Here is a 19,918-nt window from a genome sequence, read left to right on the forward strand (position 1 = left end):
GTAATCTGTTTACTGTCACAGTAGCGATACCGGATCGCAGTTCGGCGACCTACCTCCGCGCTTTTTGCTCGGCCGAGACAGCACGTGATCGTCTCTTTTAGTTTTGCATCGCGGTCGTGGCATCTCACGAAATTCGGAGCACGGACGAGGATGGTGGGTGCTGCGCGACGAGACTAACGATAGCGTCCAATTGTGCTTTCTGGACATACCCGTCCTCTCAACCAGATCAAGTTTAATCGCGAGGGCGATTTGCTTTTCTCGGTTGCTAAAGACAATGTCGTCAATGTGTGGTTCTCGCACAATGGCGAGCGTCTCGGAACATACAACGGGCATAATGGTGCAGTCTGGTCCGTGGACATTGATATGAGCTCTACGCTTTTGGTGACTGGCTCTGCCGACAACGAAATGCGCATTTGGGACGTGCGTACGGGACAGTGTCTCTATTCGTGGGAGTTTGCTACCGCGGTCAAATGCGTCGCGTTTAACCGCAACGGAACTGAAATTCTTTGCATTACGGAGGAGCGCATGGGTCACCGTGGTGCACTGCGCGTCTTTAGGATTAATCGTGATCCTGCATCATGGACACAGCAAGAAAAAGAGGCGATCCGTACGGTCACCTTCTCCGGCTCCAAGGCATCTGTCGCCACGTTTGACGCCCTGGACAGACATATTTTGACTGGGCACGAAAATGGAAAAATTGCGCTTTATGCGCACGACAGCGAGTACCCCGAGTCTGGTGTCGACGCCGAGCTAGAGCTCCAGCACACAATGGCACATTCGGACCTTGTCACTGACCTGCAACTTGGCTGGGATAAAACGTATTTAATCACGAGCAGCAAAGACAAGCTTTCTAAGCTTATTGACACTAACACACTGGACGTGATGAAGACATATCCTACAGATACGCCGCTAAACTCGGCCATTGCGCATCCCACGCGGCCCTACGTGATTGTCGGTGGTGGCCAGGAGGCAATGAGCGTCACCACTACGAGCTCTCGTCAGGGCAAGTTTGAATCGCGGTTCTGGCACAAGGTGTTTGAGGAAGAGACTGCCAGGCTACCTGGTCATTTCGGTCCGATCAACACACTCGCTATTCATCCTACAGGTAACGCGTATGCTTCGGGTGGTGAAGATGGCTACGTCCGTGTCAATTGGTTTGACCCTACCTTCTTTACCTCCAAGCCGTACGGCGGCGAATTTGAAATTCCTGACGAGGACCAGTAAATTTATAGTGATACCTTCGCGTCTTTCCTGAACGTCACGTGCAATTCACACCTTCGTGCAACACGCGCGCCAATTTTTGCCTACGCGGTATGGCCACGCTTTCCGCACAAGATGTAGTGCACGGTTCGTACGGCACACGGTATTCTGACCATAGTTGAGGTGCGCCAGATGTCAGACTCAGTGCTTGCGGATGATGCACTACAGGAACGCGTTGAATCCATGTTGCGCGCTTGCGACGCGCCGCTCCGCACAGAATTCAATTTGCACGCTGCGCTTTCTGGACAGGGCCTGGGGGAGGACGTGGACCGTGTGTACATTGCGGAATCGGATGGAGGAGCACAGTTTGCCGCGCAGAATTCTACGTTTGCATTCCATATATACCGCCCCTGCCCTGTGGACAATATTGACGAGTTCGACGTCGGTGACGCGGACTCGGAAGGAAGTGCTACGGTAGCAGCTACCCTGTCCGAGCTGCCAAATCGCGGACTGGATGGCGTATGGGAAAATTTGGTATACAGCGACGATGTCAAAGCGCGGCTCTTGCATTACATTTATACCACCATGAAGTTTGCAACGCTGGGGATCGACCAAAACGTGATTACTTGCAATCGTGTGGTGCTCTTACACGGACCGCCAGGCACAGGAAAGACGAGCTTATGTCGCGCACTTGCGCAGAAGCTTGCAATACGTTTTGCAGGCCAGTACACGCATGGAAAATTAATTGAGATTAACTCGCACTCTCTTTTTTCCAAATGGTTTTCCGAATCGGGCAAGCTTGTGCACCGTCTTTTTGAGCTGATTGGTGAGCTGGTCAATGATAGGTCTGGTTTTGTCGTTGTACTGATCGACGAAATCGAAAGCCTGTCCAAGGCACGCGGCTCTGTTGCTGCGGGAGTCGAGCCAAGTGACTCGATCCGCGTTGTGAACGCGTTGCTGACCGAGCTGGATAAGCTTAAAGGGCACACGAATTTGCTGGTCATGACTACCTCCAATCTGTCCGAGTCGATTGACTCTGCATTTCTGGACCGTGTAGATATTCGCCAATACATTGGCTTGCCGGGCACGGAAGCGGTGTATCGTATTTTGCGCTCCTGCCTCGAGGAGCTTATGCACGTTGGGCTCGTATTGCCACGCTCGGTACCCAGCTGGGCATCTTTGCACGAGACGTTTTCAGAAGTGGGCGCGGCGCTCAAAGAGCTGGCAGAGGCGTGCACTGGCATCTCTGGCCGTGCACTGCGCCGTTTGCCTGTGCTTGCACATGCGCGCTATCTTTATGCAAGCGCACAGTCCTCGCCAGCACAGTGGATTGACGCCATGTGGAAGGTGCATGCTGATATGCGGCGCGATGCGGAACGTGAGTCTGCGATGTAGTGCGAATAGGGTATAGAAAACTACAATTCTTGGCTGATACCGCCTTTGCTGTGCCAGTATGCGAGACGATCGGCCTTGCTCAAATTCGGGTTCGTGGATTTTTTGGCACAAAGCGAAACATGCGGCTCCGACACTGCTGGTCGGGGGTCCGGCGCATCGCTGTCTGAGGACGCGGCGACATATGCGACGCTGCTCGAGTCCGAGACAGCGTCTTCGTCGCTGCTTGCCACTTGAGGCTCGCTCAGTACATCACTCCATGGGTCTTTGCGTTTGGCCGCGCGGTGCTTGGACGCAAGCGCATATTTTGAGTCGTGTGCGCTCTCCCCACTCACGATGCGGTGTTTTTTCGCGCGGTCCCCGGTGAGTGGTTTCGGCGCAGCAAATACGGCATAGTCTTGTGCTTCGCTTGTATGCGCCTGGCGCTTGCGGCGTTTAACGCTCAGTGTACTGTCTTCTTGTGCATCCGCACCCACATCCTTCGCCATTCGCGACTGAAGCACCCCAGTGTCGTACAACGCCTTGATTTCCTTTCTACGCTTGATCATTTCGCGCGATATGCCCAAGACCGAGCCTAAAATAGACTCGGGCTCTTTGTTGTCGCCAGTGCGATGTAATCGGTCGTCGCCATCCTCTGCAGAGAAGTAGGTGTGCTTGCGCTGCGCCTGTGCGTCGCGCAATGTGCGCTGCCTGCGCCGGAAAACATGCATCTCGTTTGCACGCGCACAGAGTGCAGCATGCAATATATCGTACGCACCACCCAAAGTGGACCGCACGCTGATAACCGCAAATGAGCCTTTGGAAATATCGTTGGTCACATCGTGGGGATCCTCAATACTGAGCAAAAACGGCTTCCTCCCGTCGTACCATCCACGCTGGCGCTTGTTAAAGTAGCCACCCATGCCGCGAACGGTAATGCCAGACTCGTCGTAGCCAAAGTTTTTGCCATACAGCTCGAGCAGCTCCATGAGCAGTGTGCCCAAATTTTTCTCCGGTACAATTTCTTCGCGCTGGATTTTGGGGTGCAGCTGCAGGAAGGAAAGGACCATAAGCGTGACGCTAAAGCTACCGAGCCCTCCGGTAAAAACTTCAGACAATGCGCGCTGCTGGAGCAATTGCTTCACCACCATCACCAATGACCGCAGCGACGGCTGCTTGCGGAGCCATCGGTTTACAAGCCCCGCAGCTTGGAGACCATTGGCTTGGTTGATGGAAATATCCACATGAAAGTGGCCGTAGGTACATACAAACTTAATAATGGGCACTTTGGCCCGCCCAATTACCTGGATATCCTGTGCGAGACCATGCGCGCGCAGGCACGCAGCCATGCGCCGCAGCGTCGTTTCGCGTGCGCGCTGCTCCATGGCTCGCGAAAGAACGACGAGATCAATGTCGCTTTTGTCAGTTTGTGTCGACGTACCCTTGTGGAAGATAAAGCTGCGTATCCTGGCTACCAAACGAGCGCACTTCGGCGTCGGGCCACTCGGAGCAGAGTGCCTGCTGTAGCAGCTCAATAACCATCATGCGCACTTTGTGTTCCTCCGGAGTGGGCTTAATCCAGTCTCCGTATGCTTGAATCTCCGCAGTAAACATTTCAGCGACATTGCGAAACGCGTGCCAAGGAACATGCGCTGCCCAAGGCGTGCTTCTTGCCATTGCATGCTCACGCACAGCGTCGTCCACCGATGTCGCTTGCGCATTTTCACGTGCATCCACACTGACTGCAACAGGCTCGTCCCAGTCAAAGGCAATGTAATCGTCCGAGCCAAACCCGTTCGCCTGCACTTGGCTTTCGCCCGCGCGCGACATGAGGCAATAAAAAGCTGCGTCGCTCTTTCTGTTCTGGCCCGATGCCCCGATGTTCTCCACCTTTTTTTTGCCCCGATCATCGGCTCGCGTCTTCTCCTCGCCATGCCGCAGCGCTTGGATGGCGCTGCGCCTATCTCCGATACGGAAAAGAAGCGTGCAAAAGCAGCGCGCCTTGCGGAATGGCGTCGCACACAGGCAAGTAAGCGCGAGTCAGAGTCGAGCAGTGGCGCTGCAGAGAAGCGCCCGAAGCCAGCGCCAAAGAAAATGGGGCTTCGGGGTCCTGCGCAAGGCCCTGCGCCCAAGCTGCCTGCGCGCGCCTTTTCCGGCGCGGACGATGAGGAATATGTACCCATAAACCAACAGGCACGCAAGACTGCCCTATTGTTGGATGAAGGTAGCGACGCAAACCTCGATGAGGCCCACGGCCAGGACCCGCTGGATACATACATGACGAGCTTGGATGCCCAAGTAACGCGCGAGGAGAATATAAGCAGGGATATGGACAGAGAGATTGTATCGGACGATGAGATCCTTCCCGAAGCAGACGATGAAGGGAATGAGCTGGGCAGTACCGAACAGAGCCCAGAGGACCTGCTCGCGTTCGCGACGAAACGCGCGAAGCGCGATGTACCGATGGTCAACCATCGCGAAATGGAGTACGAGCCTTTTCGCAAAGCATTCTATACAGAGCCCTTTGAGCTGTCCAACATGTCAGACGCCGATGTGGAGCGCATGCGCGCGGAAATGGATGCCATAGCCGTTCGCGGAAAAGAGTGCCCAAAACCCATTACGCGGTGGTCGCACACGGGCTTGCCCGTGAGTGCTTTGGACGAGATAAAAAGCATGGGCTTTACAAGTCCCACGCCCATCCAGAGCCAAGCCATTCCCACGATTATGAGTGGCCGTGATATGCTTGGGGTGGCCAAAACGGGCTCTGGCAAGACGCTCGCATTTCTGCTCCCCATGCTACGTCACGTAAAAGACCAGCGCGCGCTCTCTTCTGGCGAAGGTGCAATTGCCATGATTCTCACGCCCACACGCGAGCTTGCTGTGCAAATCTTCCGCGACGCAAAGCCATTTTTGCGCGCACTGGGACTACGCGCCGCTTGTGTTTATGGTGGCACACCCATTTCTGAGCACATAGCCGCGATGAAGAAAAGTGCAGAGGTGGTGATCGGCACGCCCGGCCGCATGATTGATCTCTTGATGGCGAACAATGGGCGTGTGATGAACTTGCGGCGCACCACCTATCTCGTCCTAGACGAGGCGGATCGTATGCTGGACATGGGCTTTGAACCGCAGGTGATGAAGATTGTGGACAATGTGCGGCCCGACAGACAGAGCGTCTTGTTTTCTGCGACCTTTCCAAAACAAATCGAAGGCCTCGCACGCAAGCTGCTGCGGCACCAGCCAGTCGAGATCACTGTCGGCGGCAAGAGCGTCGTCGCGGCAGAGATCCACCAGGTTGTCGAAATCATGCCGCAGAGCGCCAAGTTCCACCGCCTGTTGGAGGTGCTGGGAAAATTGTATAGCACAGACGAGGATGCGCGTACGCTCATCTTTGTGGAGCGTCAGGATGAGGCCGACGCCCTACTTCGCGAACTTATGCGCAAGGGATACCCCACAATGTCGCTTCACGGCGGCAAGGACCAAGTCGATCGCGACGCGACGATTGAGGATTTCAAGGCTGGGATCGTGCCTATTGTCACGGCAACATCCGTGGCTGCGCGTGGACTCGACGTGAAACAGCTCAAACTTGTGGTGAACTACGACGTGCCGAGCCATATGGAGGACTACGTACACCGTGCAGGCCGCACTGGGCGTGCAGGGAACAAGGGAACGTGCATTACCTTTATCACACCCGAACAGGACAAGTATGCACGCGATATTATGGTCGCGCTCAAAGCAAGTCATGCCAGTGTACCGCCTGCATTGGAGGAAATGGTCGCATCTTTTCGCGAGAAGCTCGCAAATGGCGCCGCCCACGCCGCTTCGTCAGGGTTCGGTGGCCGCGGCCTTGCGCGGCTCGAGGTGGACCGGCACGAAACGCTGCGCATCCAGCAAACTGCCTACAATGACAGCCGCGAGGATGAAAATAACGTTGATCTCGACGCACTCCGCGCAGAAAATGAGGCGTCCAAAATGGACACGAGTATACAGGTGCGTTCAGGCGCGGTGCCAGAAGCGGTGCGCGAGAACAAAGTCCCGCAACTGTACGACTTCTCCGACGAGGGTTCGATCAATATGGCCAAGTTGGCTGCGGTGCGTGCGGGCGGTGCCAATACGGCGAAATTGCGCGAGATCATAGCGCGGATCAACGCAACGTCGCAGAGCCGCAAAGAAGGCGCTGCAGCCGCGATTGCCGAAGCGATCGAGCAGTCGCGTCGAGCGCGCGATCCGGACGCGACGAATTTCCACGCCTTGGTTCCGATCAACGACTTTCCGCAAAAAGCGCGCTGGCGAGTGACAAACAAAGAGACCATGGCGCAGCTCATCGAGACGACTGGTGCGTCCATTACCAGCAAGGGTGCATTCTACGACAAGGGCCGCGAGCCGCAGCCGGGGGACGCGCCAAAACTCACGCTACTGATCGAGAGCAACGAAGAGTACCGAATCGAGCACGCGGTACGGGAAATCAAAAGACTGCTGCTCGAAGGTACACAGTCATTTATCGAGGACCAATCACGCACGCCGCAAGCAGGTGGGCGTTATACGGTGGTATAGTTATGCATCTCGTCTTTTTCTTGCGCGTAGTAATGATTGTGTATCAACTGGCATCACCATGGGCTTGGGCCGCTCGCCTTTTTGCCGCACTGGGCGCGGCGGGCGCTTCGGGCGTGCACTGGGGTAGCGCGAAGTGTGCCCTGCCACGCTGCGCAGCTCCTTTACAACTCGGAGGAAATCGCGGTGCAGAGCGTCCAAGACGAGCGGCGTGCTTGGGTCGCGTGGCTCGCGCTGTGCCTGTGCACGCTGCAAGGCGTGCGTGCGCAGCTCGTTGCGTACGCGTTCAAGATAGTCGCGTAGCACAGCATCCTCTGTGCGCGTATGTGCATCGAGCGCGCCGGAAAGCACGCCGGTTTGCCGCGCTTCGCGCGCAATGGCAAGCACTTTGTACGGGTCACGCAGGCACAGCCATGCGGTGCGCGCTGCCTCAGCGTACAATGACGCTGTACATCCAAGCACGTAAGCCTCTGGCCCTAGCGCCCGTGTAGTGCTCGTCACGGACAATGCTGCGTGCGGTGCATGAAATTTGTCGCGCAGTGTAAGGAGCAGCATGTGCAATGCAGGGGCAAAGAATGCGGTGCGCACGCCGTACGCGGCATTGGTTCCCCACACGTGCTCTACTGCCCAGCGCCATACATCTCCCAGCGTCGGCTGGGACTGAAGACCTACCCAGACCTCGTCTACACCAAGCTCCATCGATTCGGGCGACAGAGAGGCAGCGAGGCCTTCTTTCGCTGCTTCAAACCGCGTACCGACGCCGCCGCCACGCGTCGTGAGCTTGGATCTGTGCAGTTTGTTGTGCTCAGCAAAAGCATGCAGCGGCTCGGGCGGCGGCGCCTGCGTCATATCATTGCCCATCTCTGTTTCCAGCAGCGCAAAGATCCGTCGGAACTGCTGCGCTTCAGATTTTGTCAGCGCCGACGTGTCATGCTTGAGGGGGGCAGTATTACTATTCCTGTTTCGTTCTTCTGCGTACAATACCGAGCGTGGCATCTTGACATGGGCTGTGCTGGGCACGCTGCGAATGGCGGGCGTGGTTGTGGGGTATGCATCCGGCCCGGCAAAGAGCTCGTCCCATGGATTCGGATCGTGCTCCGGCAAGCATGCCGTACATGATCTGCAAAATGATCGAAATATGCGTCCGTCCAGTGCCGCAGTGCTGTGCGTGCTCACAGAGCGCGGCACACGAAGCGCACGTCGCCACAGCATGGTGCAAGGCAACTTTTTCTTCGTGTGGAGGCATGTCTCCACGTGATGGCGCCGCAACGCGAGGCGTGGCATCCTTGCACGGCCTTTGCCAACGCATGGCGCTCCTCATCGTGACGGGCCTACCGTGTAGTGGGCGCACTACACGAGTACGCGAGGTAAACAGCTATTTTACGGAGCGTTTAACACAGGCGCCAAGCCTAAAAAGCATAGTGGTCGTTTCGGATGACGATGTCCATGCAGAAAAAAGCGTTTTTGAGCATCAACGCGCGGAAGGGCGCGCACGCGCAGCGTTTTTGAGCGCGGTGCGGCGCGCTTTGACTCCTTCAACGCTTGTGATTGCCGATGGTGGTGCCGGGATGAATATTAAAGGGTACCGGTACGAGCTGTGGTGTGCAGTACGGGAATTAGGCCTTCGCTGTGCGACAATGCATGTTGCATGCGCCCCAGCGCTCGCTCGCGCATGGAATCAAGCGCGTCTAGATACACAAGCTCCGGATGCGTACACTGCACCGTGCTTGGAGGAGCTTTTTGCGCGCTTTGAGGAGCCAACACCGGAAGCGCGTTGGCACAGGCCGCTATTTGTTGTCACTGCCACAGGCGCACCCGGCGCGATTGACGCAGCGCCCACGCCATGTGCGGCTTTGTGGGAGGCACTTACGCAAGGCAATGCGCAGGCGCCCAAAGGCGTAACAGCGCCGACTAGACGCACGACAAACAACAGCATGGAACTTCTCGATACGGTTACGCAGCAAGTCATTGCCGCATTGCTCGCGCAGCGCTCGATGGGCACCGAGAGCGGCACGTTTCCACTACTGCTTGCAGCCATGCCACCCGTTTCATTTACCATGCCCCCGGGCCGTACCTTTCCCACGCCTGCGCGCCTCCAAACGCTGCGCAGGCAATTTGTGCGCATATACGCCAGCAAAGCCGAGTCCGACGGTCTGGCCCTTACCGGAAACGATGCGCGGCCCAATCTCGCGAAGCTATTTGCGGGTTGGCTGCAAGAAGCACTCGCATAGATACCACGTTCAGTAAATCATTGAGTATACAGCAAATACTATGATCGCAAACAAGTACACAATGCAGCAAGCAATCACTGCTTCTGCGAGTTTGCCGCAGCTGCAGCCGCAGCGACAGCACTAAGCGAGGCAAGGCTGTCCGGGTTTCCGTTGTTGTGCATCTCCCCTGCCTTGCCGTCATCGACGCGGGCGCCTTGGCGAGTATCTTCGCCTTCATCAAGTCCACCCATGCGGCTCTGGTCGAGGCTTGGGTCGATCATGCCGTCGTGGCGCTGCGTAGCTTGCTGGCCACGCGTGCCGCGAAGTCCTCCGTCGCCGTGCTGCATCGGCGCGTGTGTTGCCTGCGCACTTCCGGTCATATTGTCGCCGAGTGGCGGTTGAAAGTGGCCCGAGACGGGAAACCCATGCTGCTGGTTTGCGTTCGAGACTGCCTCCAGAAGCCAGTAGGGCGCACTGCCCGACGCAGCGGCGGCAACAGCGGCGGCAGTGGCGGAGTCTTGGCCTTCGGACGGCTCGCTGAGACCTCCAGGCGCGCCGTGGCCAGGACCTTGTGCGTGCGACGGGTCGTGCGCATCATGAGGACCACGAGCAGAGCTTGCAGCACCGTATGCGCCGGGCAAAAGAGCTTGTGCGTGTGCAGCAGAGCGATCGAGCGGAAGAGCAGGCGCGCTAGGAACCGCCTGGTGGCCGCCAAGTGCACGCAGCGCGACACGCAGCGTGTCGTTATCGCGCTTTAAAATCTCGATCGTTTCGAGAGCGTCGTTAAAGCGGCGGCGGTGCTCCTCTGCAGCAAGCAATGCACCCTCCAAAGATGCCGCCTTATTCTCGAGATCAGTAATGTACTTATTCTTGCGTTCGCGGAAGACGCGCTGTGCGTTGCGGTTCTGCTCCGCGCGCCGGCTCGTGCTGAGTGTGCGCGTCATGCCAGTTTTGCCACGCGCGCCGACCAAGCCAGTTGATTCAGACGTGAGTGACTTGGATCCATCGTGTCCTTGCATACGGCCGCCATCGTCGACCTGCACGTCGTCTGCGTAGGCGGAGGGGTCAAAAGAGGGGTCCGCGTGCCCGAGCGGCATGCCGCTCTGATCCAGGCCATGCGCAGCATACTGGGACGGCTGTGCACCAGTGCCGTGCGGATCGTGTGGGTTTCCATAAGCGGGAGGAGGTGCAGAGGCCCAATGAAGCGTTTGTGCATCCACGCCTGCGCCTTGATCATTGTCCAAGCGTACCTGTTTGGCAGTGCGGCCGCCGTCGTTCATGTCGCGGCCGCGAACTTTCGAGTCGCGGCCGTTCCGTGCGTCGGCGCCCATGTCGCCATCGTGTCTAGATGCTGCGTGTGCAAGTTGCATTACGGCGCCCAATGCTTCGTCTGCGAGTGGAGGAGGTGTTGGTACAGATTGGTCCATGTGTTTGGCACTGCGCGTGTTAGCATGTTTATTTACGCGTCAAAAGGCTTTGGACGCGTCCTGGACGTGTTTCTCATCGCGCCGATACTTTATATCGGTACGCGACGACATTTACCGCGGCCAAGACGCGTCCTGCGTTATCTGCTCCACGTACCTCAACACGTTGGTGTCCTTGGCAATTTGCTAAGGATGACAAAAGGGAGGGAAGCAGCGCAGTGCAACGGTGCTTATTCAGTGCCCGGGCTCTTTGTCTCGGCCGAGCTCGCCACACTGCATGCGCCGAGCGCCCAAAGCGGGGCTCGCCGCGCGCGCTTGGCCATCACTGCGAGATAGAAACGCCGCGCTAGCGGAAGGTGCACGATGGCGCCTGCATCGTTTGTCGTCTATTTCCAGGGAGAGTCTGACTTCGATGAGCCTGATTTTATCGATCTGCTTTTCCCGATCCTGCTGCTGATTGCCGTGGTGGCGCTTGTAGCCATCACACCGCTGCTGCTCTGCGCGGCATTCCACTTGCGCGGAGGCATTACTCTAAGTGATGTAGAAGGACCGATCAATGTCGCACACGAGGAGCAGCGTGAAAGCACGGGCGCGCTTGCCGATGCACAGGCAGAGTGGCTCGAACACGCTGATCCGAGCGAGCGCGCAGGGTATGCACTCGCAGCACAGTGGTGCCTGCAGTACCCCCCCTTGTCGCCACGCGATACTGATATTACCATGCCGCAATTTCTTGGCATCCAGGAAAAAGGCGTCAGCGCGTGGAATTTCGACCCCGACTACGAAGTGAATCAGGGTGCGATGGTTTCTGGCCGCACGGAGATCCAGTTTCTCGGCGGCAGCCCTGGCATGAGCCAGAGCGAGGGCGGCGCTTGCACGATGCAAAGCAACCTGCCTCTTCCAAAAATGAAAGATGTGTACTACTGGGAAGCCAAGATGTTTTCCAAGCCTGCCACGACCACCGTTGCGATCGGCCTTGCAACCAAGCCGTATCCCTCTTTCCGCTTCCCGGGCTACTGCAAGCACTCTGTCGGCTACTTTTCACACCATGGACTGAAATGCTATAACCACCCGTTCCATGCCCAATCCTACGGACCAGCATACATACAGGGCGACGTGATTGGGGTTGGATTCCGTCCGCGCACGGGCGCCGTCTTTTTTACGCAGAATGGGCGCAAGCTCGGCGATGCGTTTGTCGGGCTGCACGAGTTTAATCTATTTCCCACCATTGCTGCCGATGGGCCCGCTGAAGTGCATGTAAACTTTGGCCAGGCTGGCTTTGTACTCATCGAGGCGAATGTTAAGCGGTGGGGACTTGCGCCCATGGTCGGCACACTTGCACCGCCGCCTGCGTACGGCCACGATATTGGCAGTATCCTCATCGAGACGGGGTGCAAAGCGAGCGAGGGGCAGCCATGCTTGCCATTGGACTCGGTCCGTGCCGTGGCATCTCCGAGCGAGCCGCGTGTGCCGCCGTATGCGCTGCCTCAAGCCATGAACTGGGCACGCTCCACGCCGCCCCCACAGCACGGGATACGGATGGACACGCTGCACTCGCCTGCACGCTCGTCGATTGCGTCACCATCTACACACGAGATCGTAGGCATGCAGCCGCCGCCGTACTCGGCCGCAGCGCATGCGCCGCCGGACGCCGAGTCCGACAGCCGCGCGCAGGAAGCGATGCCTGTTGCGGTGCGCACATCGCCGCAGCCCCTAGCGCAGTCTGCGTCGCGCCCGTGGCTCTCTTCTCTGCGCCACCTAGCGGCAACCTGGCATCACGCGCGCGATGCAGACGATGCAGCGCAAGAAACACACACCGAACTTCTTGGCGTTTCTGTGGAATAGATTTGATTTGATGTACATAGCGTCGCCGGGCGCGACCACACACCTCCATACCTCCACCCCAACACGCATGGCGCTCCGCTCGCGAAGCGGGCGCTGGGAGACGCGCGCACAAGTGCGGCCGCTCCCTCTGCCGACTGAATCGAGTGAGCGGCCGTGGGAAGAGTACACCATAGTGCGCAAGCTTGGGCGCGGTAGTTTTGGCCAGGTGTACGAGGCAGTGCATACTCCGACCACGCAGGTCGTCGCCGTCAAGCAAATCCACCTCGAGTCAAGCGCTGGCGAAGGCTGCGAAGTGCAGGACCTTTCTGAAATCCAGCGCGAGGTTACAAGTCTGGCGCAGTGCCAGTCGTGCGAGCGGGTGACGCGGTACTATGGCAGTTTCTTGCGGCGCTACACGCTGTGGGTCGTCATGGAGCTCATGGACGGCGGTTCGTGCCTCTCGCTGATCCAGCGCGGCGGCCCGCTTCCTGAAAGTGTAATTGCCGCGATATGCAGGCAGATCGTGCTTGGGCTAGTCTATCTACACGCCCAAGGCATTGTGCATCGCGACATCAAAGCCGCGAATGTGCTTCTCTCCAAGCGCGGCGAGGTAAAACTCGCCGACTTTGGCGTCGCGGCGCAGCTCCTGCACCGCAACTCGCACTGCCGGACGCTGGTAGGTACTCCGTACTGGATGGCGCCCGAAGTAATCAAGCAGTCCAAGTACAATGCAAGCGCGGATATTTGGTCGCTCGGCATCACCGCGCTGGAAATGGCACATGGACAGCCGCCGCTGGCGACGTGCCATCCCATGCGTGCGCTGTTTCTCATTCCCAAGGCGAATCCGCCGCAGCTGGATGCAGAGCGCTACTCACGCGAGTTTGCCGAGTTTGTCAGTCGGTGCCTCGCCAAGCAGCCGCAGGACCGCGCGTCTGCACGCGCTTTGGGTTCGACGTCGTTTGTCCGCGACGCGGGCGATATAGCATTGGTCCGCGCTTGCATAGAGGAGCGCGCACGCGAGACGGCAGAAACGAGCCGCTCGGATTTGTCCGACGCGCTGCAGGACTCGGTGCTCGATACCAGCCGCTTTTCCGAATGGGCGTTTGACGACGAGAGCGAGGAGCGCGGCGTGCAAGCTTCGCGCATGGGCCTCGGTGACGACAGCCGCGTTTCCGTGCAGACACCCGCGCCGCTTGTACATATCGCAGCGCACACGCCGCGTCCCGATGCGCCGACGTTGCCAAAGGACGTGGACGCATGGAAAGAAGGCTCGCCGCGCAAGTCGCCGCGCGCGCCGGTCCAGTCGCTTGCACGCGCGCCGTCAAGCCAGACGCGTGTGCAAGCAGCGCTGGAGCAGCTTGCGTACCAGGCCGGCCAGGATGCCGAGCAGGACGGCGCGGGTATGCTCTACGAGCTTCAAGGCCTGCTCAGCCAGCTCGGCCGCCAGCACCCAGCCTACCTCGACCAGTTTGTCCTCGCGCTTGGCCATCCGCGCGCTGGGAGCGCAGTGCGCACGCCTGCCGCAGCGTCGCGGCTTGCGTCGCTTTTGTACGGCCGCTGGCTCGAGGGCTTGCGTGCGCGCTGGGACGTGCTCGATAGTCCACTATAGTACGGTCTACATCCTATTCACACAGCTTGCCGAGCAAGGCCATCGGATCGACGACGTCAAAGTACTCGTCCTTGTGCCGGTGTGCGGGATTGGGGTGGTGGTGGTGGTGGTTGCTGGCGTGACTCGATTGGTAGTGCTGCACAAGTGCGGTGCCGAGCGCGTCGGGCCCTTCCATCGCGGCCTGTACGTGCTGCGGCGACCACTGCACCTCGCCGTTGGCCATCGATTCACACAGTGCGGGGCGGTCCAGCATACGTAGCGGTGCCAGCTGATCCAGCAAGACCTGGTTGCGCACCACGTCGCGGTGCTGCTGCTGCCGCTCGCGGAACTGGCGCTCGGGATCTTCTTCGCTCGCCGAAGGCTCTGGCGCTGTGCCTGGCGGTGCCGCGCCAAGTGTCGTCACGGCACATTGGCGCGCAAAAAGCGCCATGGGATGGGGCGCGTGGGTATACTGAGCAGCCTCGTCGGGAACCAAAAGGCGCTCAGTTGGCCCCTGTCCCAATGGCTCGACGACGACGTGCGGCGCGAGCTCCAGCAACGTCGCCATGTCAGACATGCGCAAGCGCGGAGGCTTGTCGCTGACTTGGTCAGCGCGCTGGCTGCGTACACTGCGCAAGACAGTGCTGATGACATTGCGCAAATGATCCTGCAGCGCAGCGAGCACGACGGCCGCCGCCTGCACTTGGACGCCGCCGGAAAGACCCGCTTCGACGGCAGCGAGCGACATGCGGTCCTGGAGTAGATGCACGTCGGGCAGTTCGTGCGCTTCACTGCACTGCGGCGCAACAATGCCGCGCATAAATGCTTCTTGCGTGGCCGAGGAAAGCTGCGGGCGCTGTGCATCGGCATGTGCGGCAGCTTGCACGGTCGTGGCTCGCCACGATAACGCGCCGATCGACGACTTTATCTCGCGCGTGCGGCGCCGCTCCTCAATCGCTTTGCGCTTCTCGTCCTCTTTGCGCTTCTTTTCAAGGAGCTCGGCGCCTGCGCCGGCCCACACTGTCGCAGCGGTGTGCACGCCGCCGTGACTCGTTTTCGGCAGCTGTTTCAGGCGCGCACGCTCGTCCTGCGAGAGACCCGCATACATATGGCGCAGTCGTTTCAGACTTCGCGTATCCAAGCCTCCCACGGCAGGATCCGCGTCTGTATCGGAATCGGAGTCGAGGGCATAGAGCCCGTGTGCGGCAGCCTGTATCGGGCTCAGTGGCGCATGGCGGTGGCCTGTACCGTGCCGCAAACGCGCACTGGTCTGCCGCGCGTATGCTGCACTCAGCATACTGAGCACGAGCGCATTGTGCAGCGGGTAACACTCGGGCGAAAGGATATGCTCCACTCGCGCGTGAAATTCGCGGCGGTCAATCGACGCCGTGCACAGCGCTCCAAAGGCCGTCCAGTATGTATCGGAGTGCTTTCCGAGCGCTGTAAATAGCCGGGCTTTTATGCTCCGCACGTCGGCATGGGAGAGCGGCGCAGGCGTGGACCGTGCACTGCCAGCCATCGCGACGGAGGGAAGGAAAAGGGATCATGTGACTTCTACGGACTAGGCACGGCCGCTGTTGGACAAGAGGCGCTCGAGCGCGCGCTCGGTGCGGTAGTTGGCGCGCTCCAAGGCACGGATGACTTGGGAGCGGGAAAAGCCCATCTGGCAAAGCTGGCGGACGGGGCCGAGATCCCCTGGGAGCGGGGGCGTGGGTGCACGTGAGGAGCGCTGGCCCGGCGCAGAAGGAACCGAGCGGGCGGCCACGGAAGCATCGGGCGCGGCTTGTGCGGCCGGTGCGGCTTGTGCGGTCGGGGCATGCACAGGAGGCGCAGTGGCCGTGTTGGAAAGGTACGCAAGCGGCACGCCCTCGCCATACGCCGGCGCGGGGCTGAGCGGTTTGCCCGGCGCAGACGCCGATGCCGATGCAGGCGCGAACGAGGACTCGAACCGCTGTTCCGCGTCGGCTTGGGGAACCGCGGCGTCTGCACTGGACGGCACGACATGGGCAAAGCCCAGGTTTTTAAACGCGGAGTCAAATTCGTCCAGCGTCGATTTCCGCGCAGACGGTGCGTCGGTGACGGTGGTGGCAGGGCGGGCGTTTGCAGCACCGTCGAGCGTGCTTTCTGGCGCTGTGCTTTCTGGCGCTGCGCCGGTGGGCCACATCGACGCGAGCCCGGCCCGCGGCGCAGGCGCAGGCACAGATGCAGCCGCAGCCGCAGATGCAGGCGCAGCCGCCGCAGACCAATCCGACGGCGCCTGCTGTACATTGGCGACACGGGCGGAAAGCGGCGGGGCTTGTGCTGAGCTTGGCTCGGCGCGCGCCGCATCTGGCGAGGCAGCATCCGCTTCGCCGGGGAATCCGCCGGGCAAGTGAAGCTGGTCCTTGCCTTGTGCATCGTCGCGTGTATGAGGCGAGGCGTCGAGGTACGCACTCTCGTCCAAAGACGTGTCGTGAACGAGCTGATCAGCATGCTCGCCTACGTCCACACTGTCCACTGCAGCATGCGCATTTCCTTCTGCGCTTGGGTCCGCTAAAAATGATGCAGTGGCCGGCGCGCCGGTGGGATCCACAAGATGCACGGTTTGTGCGCGTGGCTCAACACTGTCTGCCATAGCGGTTCCGGCGCCGACGCCCGCAATGCCCGCAAACGTGTCCAGGCCAAGGTCGGTTTGAAGGGGCTCTGCAGTCGCAAACGAGCCGTACATCGACTCAAAGGTGGCTGTGCCGGCACTCGGCGGCTCACCGCCCATCTCGAATGGGTTGCGCTTCGCCACAGGTTCCGCTCGGACCGGGGGCATGGCCAAAAGCGACTCGTGCTCATCGCGCGCGGCCGCCAGCTGCGTATCCGCGATGGCCGCAATGCCTGCGTGGTGGCGCACCTCCTCCTCGGCTCTATCGCGCGCGTCGCGCATCGAGGCCAGATCCGCTTGCAGCTCGGCCAGCGTACGCTTCGTCTCGCGCACAGACTCGCGGTCCTGCAGCAGCGTTTGCTCAAGCTCGTCTTTTTGGGAGCGCAAGCCGCTAAGCTCGCTCTCGGTGCGAATCACATCCTCGCGGAGCACGTCAAGCTCCTTGCCTTGGGCAAGCACACGCTCCTCGAGCTCTGCTACAGCAGCTTTTTCACCTGCTTGCTCGGTGCGTGCACGGGTGAGCTGCGCCTCGAGCTCTGCGAGGGAGGTTGCGTTCTGTGCAGCGGTGGCCTCGACAGTGCTGCGGCGCGTGCGCAAGTCGTCGAGATCCTTGCTCGTACTGCGCATCGCACTCTGTGTACCCGCAAGCTCCGCAGGATCGGGTGCAGGCGCCGCAACGTCGTCGTCAAACGCGTTGAACTGCGCCGTGGTGGATCGGGACGCAGGCGCTCTTGTCTGCGTCTCAGCAGTGCTCTTCGACAGGACCGCAGGCCGCATGGGGGGCATGTTGAGCGAGGTAGCGGCGTTGGAGCCGGCAAAAGCAGTCGCAGCAGCGGCAGACGAGACGGGCGGCGCGTCAAAATCAAGCAAAGAAAAGAGCTCTTTTTGCGTCTCGCTCTGCTTCACGTCCACGGCTTCGGGCAGGCTCTGCGCGCGCATGCCCGGCGGCATCATGTTTGGAGGGAGCTGGTCAGGAATTGCGCGCCCTGCAATCTTGTCATTAATCAGGCGCATCGCGACGGCAAACTCATCCCTGGTAAGCACACCGTCTTGGGTGAGATCCGATAGGTCCCATACATGCGCCAACGTCGGCTCATCAAGGCCACTCTGCATGAAAAACGGCACCACAAGAGAGCCCTCAATGTGGCCAGTGTGCGCAGTGTCAAGCGAGTCAAAAAAGGTGTCAAACTTGGCTTTTTCTTGCGCTGAAATCGCCCAGTCGCCTTGTGCGGCGCCGGTGGGCTGCGGCATGAGCGACGTACTGGAAGGAACAGCGACACTGCTCGTACGCGATGGCTGCGCAGGAGAGGCAAAAAAGGTGGACATTACAGGGTCCGTGCCAGTGCGCTGCGCTTGCAGTGCAGGCGTCGTAGGCTGTACAGATGCTTGCTCATACATGCCAGCAGGCAGCGTCGCCGGCAGCTCGGAAACGGTGCCGTTCATCGTGCCTTGGATGTAGTGCATTCCAATCACAAAGTCGGCCAGATCCAGCGCGCCGCGCGACTTCGTGTCCGCCAAGTTCCAAATGGCGCCGAGCTTCGCAAAGGGGAGCTTGGACTTGACAAACAAGTCTTTGGCCTGCTCGCCACTCAGGAGCCCGTTGGTGGGGCCCGCCGATGCAAAAATGCGCGAAAAACGCGCCTTGTCCTCGGCGTTGATGGTCGTCTCCGCGGCGTTGGCAGCGGGCGCAGCGGGCGCAGCAGCGAGTCCTTCGTACACGGGCGGAGCGCCCTGCACTTGCACCACACTCTCGCTTACACTCTCGCCACGCTGGGCACGCCCAATCAAGCGAAGAGCCACGCCAAAGTTATTTGGCGTAAGAAAACCATTGTTCCCTTCGTCGGCAATCGCCCAAATCTTTCCGAGCGTGAGGGTGGGCAGTTTAAATCCCTCAAAGAATTTCACCGCGGCGTCACCCGTAATCATGCCGCTCTGGTTAGGGTCTGCAAATGCATACAGCCGCGTAAATGTCTGGCGCTCAGCATTGCTAAGGTTGAGCGTCATGGCTGACGCTCCTGCGGTACTCATCGCTGCCGTACAGACGATCGCTGTGGGCGCGCCGGCCCGTGTGCTCATCGCCACGTGGTGGGCACGTGGTCAAGTACATGCAACTACGTGGGTGGTGCGCTACGCCGCGTCGATAGTGTCCGTCTCCATGGACTCTACGGGTGGTGCAAGGCCGTATCCAAGAATGTCTGTAATGAGCCATTGTCGCGCCACGCACCTTCCTTGGCAATCATGTTGTAGATTTCTTCGCGTGTCCATGCCGTCGTGCCGCGCGGAAACTTGTAGTTCTGCTCCTTTTGTACACGCTCGTTTGGCTTGCGGTAGTTGCGCAGCATCTGCGTGTTTTTCTCGCGAATGATACACACATCGACATTCGAGCCCGAGCCAAGGTCGTTGAAAATACCAGACTCGACCGCAGCAACGACGAGATCGACGGCCTCTTGTTCCTGGTGTAAGTAGAGTTGGCACGTACCTCCATGTCTGCACGCCAGCCGCTCTCAAAGACCGACATGGCGGCGAGAGACCCCGAACCCATCGTGACGTACGGCAACTTGTCCGTGGAACCGTGCGGTGCAATGGTAAAGAGCTGGGGACCGGTACAGTCGTAGCCACCAAGGACCAGTGCAGCACCAACGTGGCCTTGGTACTGAAACAAGTGTTGCTTCAGCATCGTCATTGCGCCAACGACACGCGCGCGCCTCCGCGACGACAGCTCCTGAAGCTGCATATTGCTCGAGATCATGTTCGTGACAAACTCGGTGTCGGCCGCAGTTCCTGCACCGCAGCATCGGATATTGTCGGTAATGTAGTGGATCTTTTCGCAATTCTTGTCCGCTACAATGGACCCTTCTGTAGCACGCGTATCCGCACCGAGCACAACGCCGTCTTTGTAGACGAGACCAACAATCGTCGTACCCGTGCTTGTTGCACGCGGCAGAACGTGCCCATGCTCAGACATGAATGCATTCCGCGTGTGGCCCGAAAAGTCAAAGCCACTGCGGCTCGTTTCCTGTGCCGCCATCGTCCGTCGTTGCAGCCCGCAACGCTGCCGACGCGCGGCCGCTGATCAGATCACGTGATAGTCATGTGGTCCCAGCGCCAAGTGTTGCTTTCT

The 19,918-nt window shown here is 59.4% G+C and overlaps 12 protein-coding genes across 12 annotated transcripts; 6 read left to right on the forward strand and 6 right to left on the reverse strand.

Moving 5' to 3' along the window:
* Positions 1–150: 150 nt before the first annotated feature.
* Positions 151–1,224, forward strand: TIF34 (translation initiation factor eIF3 subunit; the record flags this gene model as incomplete). The annotated part of the gene is made up of 2 exons (XM_056206739.1): positions 151–153; positions 184–1,224. The coding sequence occupies 2 exons, from the start codon at positions 151–153 to the stop codon at positions 1,222–1,224; spliced, it is 1,044 nt and encodes a 347-aa protein (XP_056062714.1).
* A 168-nt stretch (positions 1,225–1,392) lies between these two features.
* Positions 1,393–2,595, forward strand: MVES1_001905 (uncharacterized protein; the record flags this gene model as incomplete). Its single annotated transcript, XM_056206740.1, has 1 exon — positions 1,393–2,595. One exon carries the CDS (start codon positions 1,393–1,395, stop codon positions 2,593–2,595), a length of 1,203 nt encoding a protein of 400 aa, XP_056062715.1.
* Positions 2,596–2,615: 20 nt separating this feature from the next.
* MVES1_001906 (polynucleotide adenylyltransferase) lies at positions 2,616–4,401 on the reverse strand (the record flags this gene model as incomplete). The annotated part of the gene is made up of 2 exons (XM_056206741.1): positions 2,616–3,987; positions 4,013–4,401. The coding sequence occupies 2 exons, from the start codon at positions 4,399–4,401 to the stop codon at positions 2,616–2,618; spliced, it is 1,761 nt and encodes a 586-aa protein (XP_056062716.1).
* Positions 4,402–4,503: 102 nt separating this feature from the next.
* Positions 4,504–7,125, forward strand: PRP5 (RNA helicase; the record flags this gene model as incomplete). Its single annotated transcript, XM_056206742.1, has 1 exon — positions 4,504–7,125. One exon carries the CDS (start codon positions 4,504–4,506, stop codon positions 7,123–7,125), a length of 2,622 nt encoding a protein of 873 aa, XP_056062717.1.
* On the reverse strand, positions 7,126–8,334 carry MVES1_001908 (uncharacterized protein; the record flags this gene model as incomplete). The annotated part of the gene is made up of 1 exon (XM_056206743.1): positions 7,126–8,334. One exon carries the CDS (start codon positions 8,332–8,334, stop codon positions 7,126–7,128), a length of 1,209 nt encoding a protein of 402 aa, XP_056062718.1.
* Positions 8,335–8,429: 95 nt separating this feature from the next.
* Positions 8,430–9,353, forward strand: KTI12 (kti12, chromatin associated; the record flags this gene model as incomplete). Its single annotated transcript, XM_056206744.1, has 1 exon — positions 8,430–9,353. One exon carries the CDS (start codon positions 8,430–8,432, stop codon positions 9,351–9,353), a length of 924 nt encoding a protein of 307 aa, XP_056062719.1.
* Positions 9,354–9,427: 74 nt separating this feature from the next.
* MVES1_001910 (uncharacterized protein) lies at positions 9,428–10,702 on the reverse strand (the record flags this gene model as incomplete). Its single annotated transcript, XM_056206745.1, has 1 exon — positions 9,428–10,702. The coding sequence occupies one exon, from the start codon at positions 10,700–10,702 to the stop codon at positions 9,428–9,430; it is 1,275 nt and encodes a 424-aa protein (XP_056062720.1).
* A 417-nt stretch (positions 10,703–11,119) lies between these two features.
* ssh4 lies at positions 11,120–12,598 on the forward strand (the record flags this gene model as incomplete). The annotated part of the gene is made up of 1 exon (XM_056206746.1): positions 11,120–12,598. One exon carries the CDS (start codon positions 11,120–11,122, stop codon positions 12,596–12,598), a length of 1,479 nt encoding a protein of 492 aa, XP_056062721.1.
* Positions 12,599–12,665: 67 nt separating this feature from the next.
* Positions 12,666–14,186, forward strand: MVES1_001912 (uncharacterized protein; the record flags this gene model as incomplete). The annotated part of the gene is made up of 1 exon (XM_056206747.1): positions 12,666–14,186. The coding sequence occupies one exon, from the start codon at positions 12,666–12,668 to the stop codon at positions 14,184–14,186; it is 1,521 nt and encodes a 506-aa protein (XP_056062722.1).
* A 13-nt stretch (positions 14,187–14,199) lies between these two features.
* MVES1_001913 (uncharacterized protein) lies at positions 14,200–15,684 on the reverse strand (the record flags this gene model as incomplete). The annotated part of the gene is made up of 1 exon (XM_056206748.1): positions 14,200–15,684. One exon carries the CDS (start codon positions 15,682–15,684, stop codon positions 14,200–14,202), a length of 1,485 nt encoding a protein of 494 aa, XP_056062723.1.
* Positions 15,685–15,726: 42 nt separating this feature from the next.
* On the reverse strand, positions 15,727–18,801 carry MVES1_001914 (uncharacterized protein; the record flags this gene model as incomplete). Its single annotated transcript, XM_056206749.1, has 1 exon — positions 15,727–18,801. One exon carries the CDS (start codon positions 18,799–18,801, stop codon positions 15,727–15,729), a length of 3,075 nt encoding a protein of 1,024 aa, XP_056062724.1.
* A 123-nt stretch (positions 18,802–18,924) lies between these two features.
* PUP1 (proteasome endopeptidase complex) lies at positions 18,925–19,825 on the reverse strand (the record flags this gene model as incomplete). The annotated part of the gene is made up of 3 exons (XM_056206750.1): positions 18,925–18,992; positions 19,022–19,250; positions 19,277–19,825. 3 exons carry the CDS (start codon positions 19,823–19,825, stop codon positions 18,925–18,927), a joined length of 846 nt encoding a protein of 281 aa, XP_056062725.1.
* Between the last annotated feature and the right edge of the window lie 93 nt (positions 19,826–19,918).

The sequence above is a fragment of the Malassezia vespertilionis genome, chromosome 3 (genome assembly GCF_029542925.1).
Source record: "Malassezia vespertilionis chromosome 3, complete sequence".
Classification (NCBI taxonomy): Eukaryota; Fungi; Basidiomycota; class Malasseziomycetes; order Malasseziales; family Malasseziaceae; genus Malassezia; species Malassezia vespertilionis.